Source organism: Cupressus sempervirens, chromosome 4 (assembly GCF_028749045.1).
Source record: "Cupressus sempervirens isolate cs-2001-9-10 chromosome 4, ASM2874904v1, whole genome shotgun sequence".
In the NCBI taxonomy this organism is placed as follows: Eukaryota; Viridiplantae; Streptophyta; class Pinopsida; order Cupressales; family Cupressaceae; genus Cupressus; species Cupressus sempervirens.
The window spans coordinates 535491911-535511603 of NC_143121.1; the positions used below are offsets into that span (position 1 = coordinate 535491911).

Consider the following 19693-nt stretch of genomic DNA (forward strand, 5'->3'; position numbering starts at 1 on the left):
TTAGGAGACAAAATATTTCCCTTTGAACAATTTTAGCACTTGGTAGTAGATGGGAAGGGACGAGGGAAATTTCGGAAGATGCAAAATTTCCACCAAGGGGGAGATATTGGAAGATGCGAAATTTCCACCAAGGGGGTGATTTTGGAAGATCTGAAATTTCCACCAAAAGGGAAGATTTCGGAAGATCCGAAATTTCCGCCAAAGGGAAAATCGTTTGGAAAAATTATCAATTTCTTCCCCTCATCATTCTGATATTGCAATCCTTAAGTTCCCACCAAATAAAGGCCTAAGTCTTGAGATTTTTGGGTGAAAAGAGGGGGGGGGGGGAGATTTCGGAAGATGCGAAATTTCCACCAAGGGAAAGATTTCGGAAGATTCGAAATTTCCACCAAAGGGGAGATTTTGAAAAATGTGAAATTTCCACCAAGGGGGAGATTTCTGAAGATGCGAAATTTCCACCAAGGGGAGATCTCAGAAGATCTAATATTTACACCAAAGCTTGGTTCTCTCACAAACTTCGTTCCCATTTCCAACATAGAAACCCATCTCTCCCGAACCAAAAATTTCACTTTCCTCTTGGACTTTAGACCACGAAATTTTCTCTAAGTGGCATCAAAATACTTACACAAACCTAAGACCAAAACTGCTTCCTACTGAACCAAAATTGCCCAAACTCATCGCGGACTTGGAGACTTGAAAAAAGGAAACGTTGCCAAAAAAAACCATCTAAGATAGAGATTCCTATTGGCTAAAGCAAAAAAAAAGAGAGGGGGTCCCCATTTGCAATGGGGTGAAGGCATGAAAACAACACAACACTTTGATCGATATGATTTGCAATCACATCCAGTGTACCTCATTTGTCTTTCTCAATATCACCGCATGGAATGCAATCATTACAAAAACACAAAATAGACTTGTGGAAAAGATTTAAGAAACCCCTGATCAGCAAATGCAGTTGACAGAGATATAGCTAAACTCTATATCATTTTCAACAATCTATCACAGTAAAATGAGAACATTTAGAACAGCTTATAAACTTTCATCTTTTCGGAGGGAGATTTGCCAGGTAGTATAATTGGAAATGCTCTAAAATACACATGCAAAATATCAAGACATGGACAAGGCATTGTAAGATTTATCTCATTTGCAGAAAATGTATTTTGTTGAAATGGCTTTAGTAACTTTCCAGTAAATACAAATGGCCTAAAGTCAGATTTCTGCAACCTCTGCCACGATTATCATTTTTTACATGGGATGAGATCTTTGGGACAGTGAAAACATCCATCAAAATGAAAAAGAAAGAAAAATGTTTCAAATGCTCTGTTTGCAAACTGCTTGAGCTTTATAAAAGAGTATGGATACCCATTAAAGCATATTGGAAGAGGAGTTAGTTTGTAATGCTTTAATCAGGTATTTGTTGGCTTTCTAAAATAGCTCAAAATACCAATTAAATTGTGAGAGAGCTTCTCTATGGCGGAGTTTTCATATACTTTCGAAACATTTAAAAAAAGGATAAAATAGCCTTTTTCAGGGCTTTTAAAGTTTGAAAAGCTTGGTGTTTCACTTTCTCCAACTACAAGTAGAGAAATCATTACACAGCTTGTGTACATAAAAGGACTAAACTTTTCATTTCATTTAGTTAGCCCTTCATCATAAATCTACCAGAGGTGTGACAGTGATCATCTTCAATGGTGGGCTCATGCATTGGAAAACAATGAAGCATGCACAAGGCCACATAACTACTTGACAGAATGCTGCAAAGAGATTTCACCTCACAAAAATGTCATTTTTGCAAGGCATTTTCAGTTTTAATCCATATGCGAACCGATTATGTTGAGAAAGAGAAATGGTTTGTCCACAATTGCAGGAAGAAACTTTTCCCAATATTACAGTTGCAAAGAAGTTTGTAGGAATGTGTATAAAATAGAAAGCTCTTAAACCTTAGTTACCGGATTCTTGCCCTAGAGGCGGGATTCGGATCTAGATACAAATATGTGCCTAGATTCATGCAAATCCGGGCATGATCCTTGTTTTACACGGTGGATTCGTTCGGATTCGTGAGCAAAGAAGTTTGTAGGAATGTGTATACAATAGAAAGCTCTAAAACCTTAGTTACCAGATCCTTGCCCTAAAGGCAGGATCTAGATCCGGATCCAACGTGAATCCTCAAGGATCGACGGTTGTAAGTGTGTCTAAGTTATTTAATATGACTTTATATATATATATATATATATACTCATGAATCCTCCACGAATCCTAATTGGGGAAAAAAAATTGCGACTCCACCGATCTGATTCACATGCCTGAATCGGATTCGTATCCCGAATCGGTAACTTAGTCTAAAACTGTACAAGGTTGTAGTTTCAATGGCTCTCAACACACGTGTATGTAGGCATGGAAACACAGAGAAGATAAAGAGTAGGAACATTTGACAAGATACTTCACAAGAATGTACTTTCTTGAATTTTATTTTTATTTGTATGAATAAAAATCTCAATTAATGTGAAGTACAATGAGAATGAAAATGATACATCAAGTACAAACAACCAAATCAAGTCTATGCAAAGGTTTTATGTTTGCTCGTATTGACTTGACTTGGCTTATTCAAGGTGATTCAAAGATTTATTGACACAAGTATAAAGGCTGTTATATTTGGTGGCTACTTCATATTATTTATGGATGAATATTTGTGTCTTAGAAGAATGTTGAGCTATGTATGTATTACAACACTTCACCCCTTATAAAGAGCCTTCAAAATTATTGGTGAAATGATTACAAGTACAAGTAAAGCAAATGAAGATAGACATGCAACTCGAGAAAACTTGAAAGTCGCAATTTCAAGTTGTCTATTTGTAAAAGTGACTTGTGTCACTTATTTGTAACTAAAGTTAGCTTTCCAAATCTATCATCGCAAAAATTGAATAAATACTAACTTTCTTGTAAATGGGTAGTTACTCTAAATGATCACTGGAATAGTTATCCTAAGTTGTTGTCTCGAGTAACTATTGTGTCATTATCATGAATAGTTACATGAAGTAGTTAGGTGGTTATGCTAAGCGGTTACAAGGTAGGTAGTCTATGGACCAATAAATACAAGGTCATTATGTAATGTAGGGGGAAACTTTTGCAAAGGGGTATTTAAGGAGAAATTTCCAAAGAGAATTTTGGATTAACATCATGTATAAAAGTGTCTTTGAATTTGTATATTTTCAAAAAGATAATGAAGAATGCATTTAGTCATATTCCTCAAATGAATTCATGAATTGTTATTACTAGTTTTTTGTATGTCAAATTGCTCGTCTCTTTATGTATTGATGGAATCCAATAGTCTTTCTGATTATGTAATTGTTTTAGCAAAATGCATTCATTTACTAGTATCTTGATGTGAATGTATTAGAATGGCTTATCTTTTCATATTTCAAGGTTCATTATTCTTATTTTGTCATCATTGCATTTGTGCTTAAACCATTTGTGAGTCTCAATTAATATTCGTATGTTTGTCATTGGGGCTTATGCTCTTACTTTCTTTGGTGTTGTTCTATATCGTCTTTGTATTTTCAGATAAACAGTACACCAAAATACAAATACCCCTATCATACAAGAAGTTGTCCCTCTCAAACATAGAAGAAGATTGCATCCTGATTGTGATTGAGTAGCAATCTATAAAATTACTGACAGGGTTGTCACTTCTCACAGGGCAAACAAGGTCATTCTAAAGAAAACATTTGCAGTGACAAATTTGTTCACCAACAAGCCTTTACGGATCTAGTATGGCTAGGAGACCAAGTTAGCACTTGGTATCATGCGCTGAAAGAAGACCATGGAAGGAGGTGATAAGCTGACAAAAATGTTGGCTCATGGGATGCTACCACTAGAGTGAGTGATCTTGAAGCCTCAAAGCCTCTTGAAGATTAAGTGACAAGCACCTCAGATTTGTGAACTTAAGAAAGTACAGAGAGATTGTGCCTACGTGAAAAGGTAACAGAATCTCCCACAGATCTCATAGTAGAATGGTAGTAGAAGATGAAGTGCACCTCCAACTCAACCTCCCTAATGTTGCAAAGTTGACAAATCATATTCTCTCTATCAAAGTCATGATCGATCTCAATGCGGAGGCAATGTGAACCAATACGAAAAAAGAACCGAGATGGTCCCAAAGTGAATGTGACCAACAATGAGGTAGGTAAGGTGGAACAATGAGCTCATCCTTCATCTCAAGAAAATGCTCAGCATAGAACACCATTTTAAAGTGAAACCCCCGTGAGGGTTAACCTAAGTGGTGTGAATAAACTGCCCACATATGTTTGCTCCAATGCACTTATTCAGCTCATGTAGGAGGGAGGAGATGCATAAGGTCATCAAGTGAGTAAGGAAGGAGACAATTGGTCCATCTCAATCCCACTAGAGCCAAATAGTGTTGAATCTTAAGTGTACTAACGACTAAATCAGCCCTGAAAAATGAACGATGCAATAGACTAAAACGAACAGTAGGCAAGTTAGGGGTCCCTATGATGCCCCTCCAAAAAATTGGCAAAACCCCAAACCTATGAAAAAACCAAACCAGATCAAAGATGGCCCTCATCCTGAAGAGGTGAGCCCCAAAATCAGTAAAAAAGATATAGTGCAAAGTGGATTGCTTGCACCTAATAATGTGCTAAAGAAGAAGAATTTGGAACCATTCAAATGAGGCCCAATTTGACTCCAATAAGGAGGGGGCCCACACAACAGAGCCATAGAGAAGAGTCATCCTGATGAAAGTGTTGATACGAGTCAACCTGGACATGGTGTCCTAGAAGTGATATTGGAAGCACTGTCTCTCAAGATGAGCCAACGCACCATACCCTTTGTTGATGTGCAGCTAGAGGGCATGTCTCATATTGAATCAAGGATCGATTAACTTAACCCCATGGTATGTGTAAGAAGAAGAAATCCCAAGCTCCACCCCTTTAAAGAAGAGGAGCTAAGAGGTCTTTAGACTATTAGAGACCATCATGTTACTCTTCACTCTTTCTTAGATTGATACTGAATTGTTGCAAATCACAAAATGAAGTCAAGCCATCAAGAAGTCTCTCTCATCCCTATGGGAGGAGGCTAAGAGGACGAAATCGTCAGCAAAAAGCAAGATAGAAATTCAAACCAAATGTAGAAGACAATCGTCCTCCAACATAGAGTGCTCCTGAAGAAATGGCTCTAACTCATCAGCGTAAGTCCCAAACAAAGTGGAAGATAGAGGGCAACCTTGCTTAACATCGATAGTACTCCTAATCAAGTCAGAAACCCCACAAGCAGTCTTAATGCGACCCAAGCCATTCTTGTATAGTCTCATGATAGAAGTCAAAAAGAGTCTCAAGGATATGAATGTCCCAAAGTTCTTTAGAAAAGGGTTGTCTTGGTAACAAAATAATACGTTTTGTGAAAATCCACAAAACAATAGTAAATCTTCACAGAGCAATGACAAGCCTCCTCAATAATAGCCTAAAGAGTCAAATTGTGGTCCATGGTCTGATTATCCTAATTGAAACCAGCCTACCCAAGCCTGAATTTGATGTTAATCCAACTCACAAAAGAGAAGGGTGTGCAAAATTGTTGCATAGAGTTTTCTATAGTTGTTAGGATCTAAAAGAGGGTCTACCTTGTGAATTGGATGAATGATGTGGTGTGACCAAGAGGGAGGAACCCTATGCAAACCACGTGATTGAAGAGATCGGTGAGGAAGGAAGCCAACACTATGTACCATGTTTGAAGAGTTCCACTTGGAACCCTTCTTCATCTGTCACCCTGCTACTATTTATGTATCTAACAACTCCCCTGATGTTTGCATAGGTGAAGGGATGTAAATGAGGGGTGACCTAGATGGGGAATAGGGAAAGGATATCATAGAGATAAGAAGTGTAAGAGACAAGCAGATTGTGGTTCAACTAAAGGGAAAGAGGGGAGCGGTAGGAGAAAACAGTGCACTAAAAAGACTTGGGTGGATGGATGAGTGAGGCACAAAGGACTCTACAACACTTGGAAATTAAGAGATGCTTTTTGCAGCAGAGGAAATGGTGGTAGGAGTTTTCCAGCAAGGTACAGGAAGGGAGGTGATGGATGATAATGGAGCACAAGATAAGATGGAAATACTTGTAGTCATTATTGTAACACTTGTTTATAACTTTTTAGGACGTGTGATCTTAAGCCTTTTGGGGAAGGGGAAGGAGTGGTATGTCGAGGGGAAGAAAGAAGGGAACACTTCCAAATAGAAGTGGAAAGGTGGTCAAAAATGGCAGCAACACACTCCAAGGGCCAAGGAAAGGGAGTATGGGGGAAGAAGTTGTCTAAGGTGATGGGTAAAAAGGTCTCAATCACCCATGTCAAAGTAAAACGAGGAACGGAAGTAAGGATCGAGGGGTAGGAGGGGGATGGGTTTGCAAGGGACATATAGGATGGTAAGACTAAGGAGAGCATGGTCAGCAAGGGGAAGGGGGCTAACGAAGTAGCATGCCAGTCCTGATTTTAAATTTTTGTTGTCTATCAATGGGCATTTTCCCAGGGGTTATTTCATAGTATGTTACTTAGAGAAGTGATTGAAATTTGACTTTCATGTGTATTGAGCTATTTTTTGGCTTACGATGTGTTTTTAGCTCTAATTTTGATGTAAATGTGAAAAAAAATCGTAATATTTTTCATAATGTCAATAGTATTTATGTATTTTTTACTGTTCAAAAAATTTACACAGCTGTTCACAAGTTTTCCTGATTTTTTGCAAATTTCTAAGTTATGAAAATTTTTGGGTCAGCCAAGTTATTGTTGAGTCCAATTTTTTCAACTGTTCTTCATCACACAACCTATTAATGGAATCTTCTTTTTATGCATTTGTTGTCTATTATTGAGTTTCCTACTCAAGCATAATTTTATTGTATGCTTATTATCTACTCAAGCTTATGATTTTTATATTATCTCAATGATTTTTGTATGAGAGCACATATTAAACCATATCAATTTAATGATACAACATTTTAGTTGATGTAGAACAATTTTACTTTGGTACTGCACCATAAATCAAACTCTTTAGTCAACCATTACAATAAATTTGTATTCCATAGATCAAAGATTATGTGATTGTATAAAACTTCAAGAACACTCCCAAAATTCCTAGAGTTAGAACATTGCTTAAGAATTGAAACGTTACATTTATCAAAAACATAATTTCCAGGTCTTTGTGAACAATTTTCTTTCCAGTGAGAAAATACAGAGCCATTGTAGACATTTTATGAAAGGACAAGTCAACAAGTCTTGAACCCAGACAATTAAATATGCATTCCCTTCAAACAATCATCATATAACTTATCTGTTCTGTCAGTAAAGTAACACAAATTACTGGTCAATGACATCTAAGAGTGTTTACCTTGCAACAAAACGAGCAGGCCCAATGCGAATTCCCTGTCTTCCACGTACATTTACACGAGTGAAAACTAGCCAATCTGGCAAGAGAGGTAGACCTTGTTCCATGTTAAATACAAGCTGCACAAGTTCATTTTTAAAGATTAGAATAGGCCAAAGAAACTGAGAAGGTATTAACAAAAATAATGGCACACATTTGAAGTTAGGACTAAAAATTAGATTTAAAACTAACAGCTAGCACAAACCATTGAAGAACCCTGGTCACGAGAATCTGCATATACAGTCTCCATCTTTGCAAACACCATGTCATCATGTTCTTTGCCACTGTAATGCAATCAAATCATGAATGCAATTAAAAAAATTTTGAAAAAATATCCTGAACGTGTCTTTCTTACAAATTATAACTGCACTCAAAACAAAACACCCACCTAAAAAAGAGTGGAGTTTGAAATTCATCTCTTACTAGAGAAATTCCATTATCATCACGAGCTGTAGCACGCTGGAAAGAAGAGAAAATTATTATTATTATAATTATTATATTAAATGTAAGAAAAATAACCATTTTTCTCATTTTATTTGATTTTGACAAGTGGACACACAAAGAAGTGCCCTGCAAACATGACAGCACCATAAACAGGTAAAGATTTGTAGACTTGGTATGTATATTATTATTATACCATATTAGTAAATTTAGTTAAGAATAACATAATCAGTTAATGTCCTTATATTTTTAATACTATAATATTCCATTCAGGGTATGCCAATTGATAAAAGATTTAGCTGTTTCAGTACTATTAAACGTGGAAATAATTTTGAATTCCTTATTTTATGGTACATCAAGAGTTAACAATACATAAAAGAATAAACAATAGACTGTCAAAACAAAAAAAGTATTTTAAGTCATTCTATCTTTATGTTTATAAGCCATTCAACATTGGAACAGACCATTAGAGCTTAACCATGACCATCACTTATGTAAATCAAACATACAAGACAAGAACATGTCCCGATAAGATGTGATCCTTGCTATGATTACAAATAGATTAAAATACAAAGTAGTCAAATCCATATACCGTAGTTTATTTTGCTAAATAGATTCACAATTAGGTACATAGACCTACACAAAAAACTTACACCTGTGGACGGATCACCTTAGACATATCAACAACATATATAGCACACATTCCCAAGTAAAACTGGGACAGGCTCCCCAATCTGTGCCCCTGCTCCTTCTGATGCGCCCTGCAACCTGCTTACCCTCCTCCAAATTTGTGCTGCTAAATTGTTGATTTGAACTATTTGCAAAAGATTTCTTTGACAGGAAATTCAATAAGAAACATCCTCCTCAAAATCTATACTCCACTTCATGTATGTGTTTCATCCATAAAATCTGATCTAGCATCCAATGTTTTTTTTATTTCCAGCAGCTTCCAAATCTGATATTTGTTCTTTTGTTGCTTGAAACAGCTCTGTACTTTCATCAACTACCACATCACATTTCAAGCATACTTTATTATTCTAGATATCAACCAGCTAATGCTCTTTATGATTGTCGCTACAACCTGTGAGCATTATTGTCTTTCACATTGCACCAAGCTTTACTCATTTCTATTCACAAACCCATATACAACTGAACCAAAACACTTTTGAGATGACTTATTTTTGCTGTTCATCCAAACCATGCTTCTTTTGGAACAAGTTTGTGTACAGTTTTTGTTGAAGACCAATTGAACAGATACATGAATGTTTATACTATATTTGCAATATCAATATACAACTGAACCAAAACACTTTTGAGATGACTTATTTTTGCCGTTCATCCAAACCATGCTTCTTTTGGAACAAGTTTGTGTACAGTTTTTGTTGAAGACCAATTGAACAGATACGTGAATGTTTATACTATATTTGCAATATCAATAATAGGACATATAATATATTTTTTCTCTAACATCTACCTTCCTATCTCCAGAGAAGTACAAATCTCTCTACTTCTAAATTTTGTTGTAGAGTGTAGGGCATGATGTGTTGCTAAGTTACAGTTCACTGGTAGAGAGCAAATTTGAGGCTGGTTTGAACCCTGTTCATCATCTGGATCCTTTTCATTGTGAATCTTTGACAAGGTTCCAGATATCAACCAGCTAATACTCTTTATAATTGTCACTACAATCTGTACGCTGTTAGCATCATTTTCTTTCATTTTGCATCAAGTTTTACTCATTTGTATTCACAAACTCATATACAACTGAACCAAAAAACTTTTGAGATGACTTAATTTTGCTGTTCGTCCAAACCATGATTGTACGGTTTTTGACATTCTGTTGAAGACCAATTGAACAGATACGTGAATGTTTATGCTATATTTGCAATATCAATAATAGGATATTTAATATATTTGTTCTCTAACATCTACCTTCCTATCTCCACAGAAGTACAAATCTCTCTATTACTGCATTTTGTTGTAGAGTGTAGGGCATGATGTCTTGCTAAGTTACAGTTCACTGGTGGAGGCCATGTTTAAAGCTGGTTTGAACCCTATTCATGGTCTGGATCCAGTTCATTGTGAATCCAGACAAGCTTCCAGGCCCAGCTTATGATTCCGGCCTTGGTGAACCTAAGAAAACGTGGGATAAATTGTCCCAAAAAAACTATAACACAAAACTTGCCATGTAAGAATTTTATTTTTATGACCTTTTTTAATAAAAATATATTCAGAAAAGATAATTCAGTTGAGTATATTGTCATTGATGTCAAAGGTTGTTGATCAGGGTCATCTAAGTTTTGAAGGACTACTCAAAGTAATGGAGAATAGGATTGTGCTGACTGGTTGTCTGCTTGAGTTGGTTGGTTGCCTAGTTGAGCTACTTGGTTGTGTGCTTGAGCTACTTGGGCATCTGCTTGAGCTGGTTGGATGTCTGCTTGAGCTGGCTGCTTGTCTACATCACCTGCCTGCTTGTCTATTTCATGTGCCATGTCACCATTTGATTGGCTTTGCTTGCCTTCTATTTAAATATGGTGGTTAAATTAAAAGAGCATTCACTATATACTTATAATGTTTTAGGATGGCTTCATGAATTAACGTTAGGTGGCTTAATTTGAAACAGGTTCATTTATTTATTTATTCTATTTTGGGTTCAATGACTGGAAGTTTTGTAACATTTTGAAGTAGGGTGGCACTAAATTGATGAAATGCGCTTTATTATTAGTATTGTGTAATGGATACCCCCAAAATCTGCTTACAAGTATTCACAGCTATATGGTAATTTTATCAAACACTTAGCTTGCAGTCTTTAATTTCCCATTATGTGCTACGACCCTCATGGCTCTAAAAAGGTTGTTTGTATTGTTTTGTGTTTGGCATGTAACATAAATATAGAAATTGAAAAAGCATAACATATATTGCAGAAATAACCAGCACACTATATTTATATTGATTTCCAAAATTAATAAACAATTGCAAAGCTGACTCACTGAATACTCCAGCAATTAATTGGAACAAACATTTTTTACATCAAATAGTTGAGGCCGTGGTTCTTGCATTGACCTGCTGCAACAATATGTAATTTCTATAGTATCTCGGCTGCTACAGTGATGCGACTGCTACAGTAATGCGGCTGCTACAATGACGCGCTGCTACAGTATCCGGCTGCTACAGTAACTTGGTTGTAGCTGGAAATGCACCCAATCTGCCAGATATAAAGCTGATAGCAATGAATTCCAAAGGCCAAACCCCAAGGGAATGATGTCTAGAATGTCACAAGAGAAGATAGACGTCCTCTAATGCCAAAAACAGATCTGCAGCTTATGCATTGATTTCTTCTCATATTCAACCTCCTAAATGAAGCCACTAACGCTCTCTTTTATTCTTTCTCCAAGGGTCCATTCCACTCACATGAGCAATGTGGGAGAAAAGATGTGCGATATAAAACATATTAAAATAATCACTTATGTCTCCCTTAGGTGCCCCTTTTGATTTGAACACATTCCCATAAAATTTAACATTAAAGTAACACTTTAATATTTTACCTAAATTAATTGTTACTTTAATAATACTTCAGGCATAAAAATATATTACCTATCGGACTCTGAATAGCACGAGTGATAGCTCGTCGGAAAGCTCTCGCTTCGAAGTATCAAATTCAATCACTAAAACTAGCCTCCCCTATGTTCTACTGACTTACTAAAAATAGTAAGTATGCCTAAGACTAAGTAAATCAACTCTGTTTTGGCCCAAACTGGAGATGGCTAGGCCAAAACACTCTAAGATCCCTTTAAACCCTTCGTTAGCCCTCGGGACCATGTAAAACTAGGCTAATGCACACACAATTGGTTGACTGCTAAAGCGGGGACATTGCATATTGTGTGTAGTGGATATTGTGTGCTTCAGTTTTGACTGAAGAAAAAATGCTTTTGTAATTATTTCAGTTGAGCATGGTATTTTAAATCTTTAATGGAGGAATATGTGGAATTAGGATATAAGATACCTTGCTGCAGATTTGTAGCCACTTTGTGCTTTAAAAAACTTGTATCTTGTATTCTGGAGTGGATTATTGTGATGGACACTAATTTTTCACTTGGTATTCCTGGCCAAATTTCGGCATTCACAGGGTCGATAACTGTGAAGAGAATGAGGAATGTTTTAAAATTTGATCATGAAGCATTTTGGAAGGTTGTTTGTCTGATGTTCAAGGAGAAGTATCTCCAACATCAATGGCACCTGTGCACAAGCCTTGGCATTTCATCTATTTTTGGCTTTAGCACTAGTGGAGGGCTCGTCTAAGGATGAAGATTTGCAGCTCGAGAGGGCTTGCTTGGAGTCGAAGTGGTCTTTGGATGAAATTGTTGTTAGGGACAAAGTGGCTGTTGGGCTGTGTATGGGGCAGTGTCCAAGAAGGTTGATTGGGGCTGGGATTGGTGAGATTCAGCCACTAGTTGTTTGGTCAGAGGTCAAGCCTGAAGAGGTGCATTTGGAGGAGGCATGCAAAGGGTGGTGTTTGCTGCTAGAATTTCTGCAGGATTTGGATAGGGAAGAACAAGGGTTGGGGCTTGCTCGGGTTCGGAAGAGGAAACAAACACCGGTCAAATATACGGGCCCGGTTGGGCAGGATGGCTAGCCTCAGACGAAGCGGCAGATTCGTGTCTGTTTGCACTGGTGGTGGTGGTAGGGGTGGGGGTATGCAGCTAGGGAGGTTCACACTTGCGTGGTGCCGTTGGATGTTTCTATGATTGCAGATCGTTCGAGCAGTCATGTAAGGAGTGGTGGGCCAGCTGTGGTGGAGGCTCAGGGTGAGGATGTTTTCCCAAACTTCTCACGGGAGGATGCAGTGCACTGTTTTCAGTGATGTGGGTGATTTGTTTTTGCTGTCTTGATGTAATGTTGTGTGGTTGTCCGCTATGTTTGCATTGGTTCAGGGTCTTTGGTTGTTTCTCTTTGAGCATTTTGATGTTACAGTTTCTCGCATGGTTAGGTCCTTTAGTTATGATGGTTGTGATGGTCTGCCATTTAGTGACTTCTTTCAATGTGGATGTACTACTTTTGGTTCTATCAATAAAATTAACTATTACCAATCCAAAAAAATGATCAATCTGGGAACATGTGGCTAATATTTGAGCAATATCATGGTAACTTAAGGAGATGATTACCGTTCTCTTCCACTAACAATCTATTGTTTGAATGAGCAGACTTGGCAAAAACCGTATTTCTCCTCAATAGTCGCCACAGATAAAATGAAACACAAACCTCACAAACTCCAACAGAATTTAAATTCACCAAGAAGATAGCAGTGAAGTGTCGTTTTGGCTCAAAGCAATATATACAACATGAAAACACAATGTGTGCTCTAGAAATATACTTGACAAATTTCTCAGAAATCTTCACCAACAATCCCAGCATTGTCATCAGAAATGGCAGAGGCTAATTGTCCATTAATGTTTCAAGATACCTGATAGACATATAGAAGGTTACACCACAGAAAATGATTGTTACTGAAAACATTAAACGATTCAAATCCTGTTTGCAGTTCCCTAATGGCAACCTCTCATAGCATAAATTCTTCAATTGAATATTTTGGCAGCACCCAAAACTGTGAACTTCAACATACTGCAATATTTCTGAGACCAACAACTTCTGTCTGGTATGTTATTCAAGAATTGTCGCTGTTTCGACTTCTCAAACAATTCAGCATTCACCATCCACTTGGTGAAATGCTGAATTCAAGTATAGAAAATATTATGGTTTTGAATCCTGACCACGCCAATTATATTTATGGCAACAACTTTACAAACCTAAATGTTTTCTATGTAATAATTATTCAAGCTTGTACATAACCATTGGCCTTTGCTTTTTATCCCACAGCAGTCATAATATTGGAATAGACTATAAAATTTATGAAGTCATGCAAAGAATGAGGAAATGACTATTTTATTTGCATCTGATAAATTCATTCACCTCAAACATTGTATTAATGTCAATATTCATGTGCCTAGCAATTCAATAATATAGTTCACTAATTCATTGTTATATCAAAACATTCACCCTGTCAGCAATACAACTAAGTTTTTGAATAATAAGCCAAACCTCCACAGATGATGTCAAATTAAATAATAAAAACTTCCACCCTATTAGTGATGTCTGACCTTCACAAATAAGCTATAAACTTCAAGACCTGCACCTAGTGTTATGAGAGATTCTGATGAATAAATACAGCATATTACATCAAATGTAATTGACCGACTTTAAGAAATGCTCCACAATTCAAACGGTCTCATGGTAACCAATATATGAAGTAAACCCAAATTTTATTGCAAATTCAAACTCTCATTCTCCAGCCTTTATACTGTATTTCTCCATTACTTCTAAAATCCTCACAAGATGGCAAGAAAACCACCTCTAATACCACTGTAATATCCCATAAAGGATATATTCTCCAATTTTCTCAAAATAGATCACATAAATTTAAACAGATAATTTCATGCAATAGATTTCAAATTATATAGCAAAAATACAAAAATATCCAAAAGAAAATATGATTTTAGAAATGAATATTGCAATTCAATCTTCAACCAAAAATAAAAAGATTCCAATCGTAGTTGCCTAAATTACACCAAGATTGGATAATAAGCAATAAAGATTTTAAGCGCAAGTGATACGCCTATATGACATCTCCAACAGACAATGGATTTTCATCCACTACCTTCAAGCTCAAGGGTTTCCTCCCCTAAACTGCCTGAAAGCTTTAGCTTCAAAATTCTCCAAGAGAATAGTAATCAAATCATAAAACCACGCATATTCATTATGAGCCTCCCATTATTATTTAAAAGCACAACCTTTTGACTCTTCATTTCCATTCTGCCTAACTCTTCATATTCCTTTCTCTTTCTTTATTTCCCTTTAAATTATCATTTTCCACTTAAGCGAGTAGAGTGCTCTTATAATAATATTACTTAAGTTTGATAGACTCTTCATTAATAAATCATTTAATCTTCAAGCATTAAAATTACTGATCAAATGGAACAGATTATCATGTATAATAGCACATTGGAAGGTCTCGGCAAGACGTTACCAATCCAACACTTACATGCCAAGATTACAAAGCCCTATTGACTTACTATAAATATAAGTATTCGGGAACCCTGCTAAAACAACTATGATTGGCCTAAAACTAAAATTGCTTAGGTAAAATCTCAATTTGACCCTTGTAAAGTCTTAGTTAAGGCAAGATGGGCTAATGACACACCATAAATTAATGGCCTAGAAAAGGGGACATTACAAAAACCTTGGTGATAGAAAGTACTCTTCCTTTAAAAGAGATGATATAAAATTTAAACTTCACAGAATAGCTCATTACATTACATGAAAAAAGTCCTTTATTTAGGAACACAACACAAAAGTGAATTAATTTAAGCTAAATGCTTCTAAAAGCATTCACAACATGTGTAAGATTAGAAGTGCAATTGGCTTGTGTGTTCACATGTTTAAAAAGAGACCTAAACTCAAATCCACAAGCCAAGACATTGAGAATACCCAAAATAACTCTATTCATAAACTTCCAGATATCATTACAATTTACAACACACTTATTCTTGAGTGTCAACTGAAAAATCAAATATTGAACCTACCAAAGGCTATGAAAAGATAATAACATATAAAAGATAATAAGACAAGCATTGTCCTGCAATTGTAAGAGTTAGGCTCATCTCTATTGGTAAAAATTAAAGAAATTAAATATGACAACTTTGCCATTTGCATGAAACATTTCTTGGTATTTGAAGATAAAGTTCATTATAAAGTAATGAGATTAATTTGGGTAATTCTCATGTGCCCATACCATTTTTTAGTGGAATCATCTATGTGTAGCTTTTGATGAAGGTGTAAAAGCAAATGTAAAGAAATTGATCATGGAATAGGTTTCAATGGAAGGAATGTCATGACCATATGTATTTTCCTTGTAATGTTCCCGACCTCTATGTGCATACAACAAACAAGAATATGGTTCCTGATTTCTGTTGGGTATGTAACACGAAGTACAAATACTAAAATTGGGGTCGTACAATAATGCTGGAGGGGAGTAGGGACGATGTTGGAGGCCGTTCGGTAATGTTGGAGGGAAGTAGGGACGATGTTGAAGGCCGTACAGTAATGCTAGAGGGGAGTAGGGATGATGTTGGAGGCCGTTAGGAATGATGTCAGGGGCCATACGGTAATGTTGGAGGGGAGTAGGGATGATGCTGAAGAAGTATGGTAATGCTGGAGGGGAGTAGGGACAATGCTGGAGGTTGTATGGTAATGCTGGAGGGGAGTAGGGACGATGCTAGAGGTCGTTCGGTAATGTTGAAGGGGAATAGGGACGATGCTAGAGGCCGTTGGGGATGATGTTGGAGGTTGTACGGTAAGGTTGGAGGGGAGTAGGGACGATGTTGGAGGCCATATGGTAATGCTGGAGAGGAGTAGGGACAATGTTGGAGGCCATATGGTAATGCTGGAGGGGAGTAGGGACGATGTTGGAGGTCGTTCGGTGATGCTGGAGGTCATTCCGTAATGCTGGAGGGGAATAGGGACGATACTGAGGCCGTACGTAATGATCGAATAGTTGTACAAGAGACTATGTGACCGTACGACAAAACTATGTGTCAGTATGTAGGGGATGAGCAGGTCGTACAGTGCAAGTAATTGGTCGCACTATGTCTGGAGGATAGGGTGAGGGTCATATGGTGTCAGAGTGTATGGGTAGGAAGTGATGGAAGCCGTACGGGTAAAGAGAAAGCCATACGAAAATGTCCGAATGCCACACGTTACAACAATGAATGCGAAATTCGTTCATACACAACACAAGTAGATCAGATACAAGATTAGAAACTTGAATACAAATAATTTCTTCAATATATGCCAAAAGATGGTGCTCCAATTTGCCAAATCCGAGCGAAGTGCAACACGCAATGGAATAGGGTGAGGGTTGAATCCCATCAAAACCGGAAGAGCCAAATAGAGAAGATCTTTCACTTCCGAAATGGCGAACAACAGAGAATCCCAGTTGGAATTCGCAGTACAAGAGAAATAATCCAAATTAGATACCTACTACTACATACAAGCCGTGCTTAAATACCTTTCAAATAAACATCCTGAGGGTTTACAAAAATAGCCGACGGCCAACACCTACGGAACAATTAAATAAAAATAGGTCTGAGATATACTAAATCAATCAGAACCCTAAATACAAACATTAATAACTTGGGCCCAAATTAATTAAAATTGGGAACATTACATTCTTGAAGATGTATGCCATTAAATTCATTAGTCACTTAGGATGTGCATTTAAGGATTTTGCATGATATTGTCATTCTAGATTGGATAGACAGATTTGGTAATAATCTGAATAACAAGAATAATAAGGCTAAAAATTCAAATAAATTGTTTATAGTCCCAAACTGCTACATATATATTAATAAATACATTCCAACAACTATTGCACAGAAATCAATCTCTTTTACTAAAATAACCTTAAAAAGAATTGAAGGAATCTGCACTTGAAGGATTTTGATTAGCATACTTGATATTGATGGAGAACATGATAATACCTGGAAACTTACGCCTGCAGTCCCACTCCACTTTGGCCTAAGGGGACGACCATAATCCACACTTGCCATTACTTTACCTATTTTTATACCACCGTGCAATGAACCTGGTGATTTTGGGCCATGAATAGAACTTCCAAGGGTGCTTAAATTCTGTTGCATAGATGAGCAGTTATAAGTCAATCATCTTGACTTCTCAACCAGGTTAAGCAGGACATGCTAACAAACTCAGGCAGATCTCATTACCTGAAAAGTGATTAATCTAGATGTTCGTTTGTCATCTCCCTTTATCCAGGGATCACTATAGCTCAGTTTGAATAGAGAGTCCATTTGACTCTTCTCCAATAAAAGATTTAGCTTTTGGTTGCACCCAAAGAGATTTCTACGTGAATAAGTGCAGCTGGAATATACATTAATTCAAAATCAATATTTATACAGTTTTGTAGAAACGCAAAATAAAATGGCTTTACCATTCAAAGTCCACCACTAGTGTTCCAAAGCTACAAGTTGCCAGAAACCAGACACTACTGATAGTTCATACAATACATAATATTTTCAAGTTTGGATTCCAATTTCTTCCACCAAAAGAAATTCAAAAGAGATAATCTAAACGAAAAAGATTCACTTCTGCTGTGCATTAAATGATAAGTGATCACATCAGATAGTAAAACAAATACTAGTACATGAGCATTCATCCAAAGTCAAAGACCAGTTCCTACAGACATGAGAATATAATTCAGTCACATACCTCTTGTCAGCTACTTCCACGGTGGATGACTGTGCAGGAAAACCCAAATAAATAAATATATTTTAAATCCTTCAGAAAGGGAGGGAAGAACACAAAAGAGAAGACAATTAATGTAGGCATGGGCATGAGCCAGAAGAATCAAATGATTTAGATGTATTGGTGGTGTCCTGCCATTAGTAAGGCATGGGAACCATGTGAAGAGTATGAGAAACCTTCCTTGTGTTGAACTGTGCCTTTGCATAGAGGATAAAAATGGCATATGAGATAAGAGCAAAACATCCAGAAACTCTAATTTACAGACATGGGCTTGCCTGGCAAGTGAGAAATAAATGCAAACAGTAGAGGTTTTACCAGAGAAAAGTGTAAGAAATGTGAGGAAAGAACAGAAAATGGCACAAAAAAAACAGTTCTGCCAATTGGTACGTTTACAACTCCAGACATATATGCAAAATGTGCAAGCACAGACAACACGCATGAACTGTCCGGCAGAATATCCAAAAGAAATGTGATCTCATGGAATGCAATGACCACATGACATACATTAAAGGCTTTAGAAACATCAGGCAAGTGCAGTTGGCAGATGCAGAATCCAGAATTCACAATCTGTGATGGCACCCTCCATGCTTGTGTAGAACAATGCAACCGAAGATTCACAGGGAACGGCTGATTGAAACATAACGAAGTTAACCCTCAATGCTTAGGCATGGGCCTAGGGATAACCCTATTTATGGAAGCTAACCACCATCAATTGTAAGCATATACTGCAATATTGAGTTGTTGTCACCATGGTGAACAGGAGCTTTAAAATCACATTTCTAAATTCAATGGAAGATGATTGGTTGATTAAGTTATTGACTGACATTACATTAAAAAAATAGTAGCAATTAAGGGTAATTGTTAAAATTTCTTGAAATTGAGACATTTTCTGCAGAATGCAAGTATCAAACACTTCTTCCCATCATAAAAATATGAAATAAGTAATTTTATTTAAAATTAAAAAACAGTAACGAATTGCAAAAAACATACCAAATAAAACTTTGGAAACCTAAAGCCTTAAAAGTAAACTATATAAAGCAACACATTTTGTAGAAACTTAACAAGTTCGCTCGTCTCAGTTACCTGCCAGCCAACATGACTTGACAAATCAAAAACATATGATGCAAAATCCAAAATCAATGAACATTCAACACAATTGAGGATGTTCAGTCTGATGAGTAAAATAAATTAAAAATATGCATACAATGATAGATATATGATCATACTTATGGACAAAGAGGAACAGCTATTGCTTCTAAAACAAACAAGATAAGATGAATTGGGAGAACACCAAAACTCAAAAAAATGAAGTTATTTATACATAAGAACATATCAGAAAGTTGAAATATTTAGAAATCAAATCATAAAAATGTAAAAAATTTATCGATACACGCACCATCAAAAGGTTCTAAATGAACGATAGCAGCAGACCAACTTTTCAAACAGAACATTTTGCTC

General features: G+C 36.6%; 1 protein-coding gene across 1 annotated transcript in view; it reads right to left on the reverse strand.

The window, feature by feature from the left end:
• Positions 1–19693, reverse strand: part of OEP80 (outer envelope protein of 80 kDa) — a 149469-nt gene that overhangs the window by 38375 nt on the left and 91401 nt on the right. Inside the window, exons 9-13 of the mRNA XM_089825818.1 lie at positions 17698–17851; positions 17455–17604; positions 7812–7882; positions 7629–7707; positions 7388–7503 (exon numbers count right to left, since the gene is read on the reverse strand). Of these exons, the coding sequence (XP_089681944.1) occupies positions 7388–7503; positions 7629–7707; positions 7812–7882; positions 17455–17604; positions 17698–17851 (570 nt within the window). The remainder of the gene's footprint in view (positions 1–7387; positions 7504–7628; positions 7708–7811; positions 7883–17454; positions 17605–17697; positions 17852–19693) is intronic.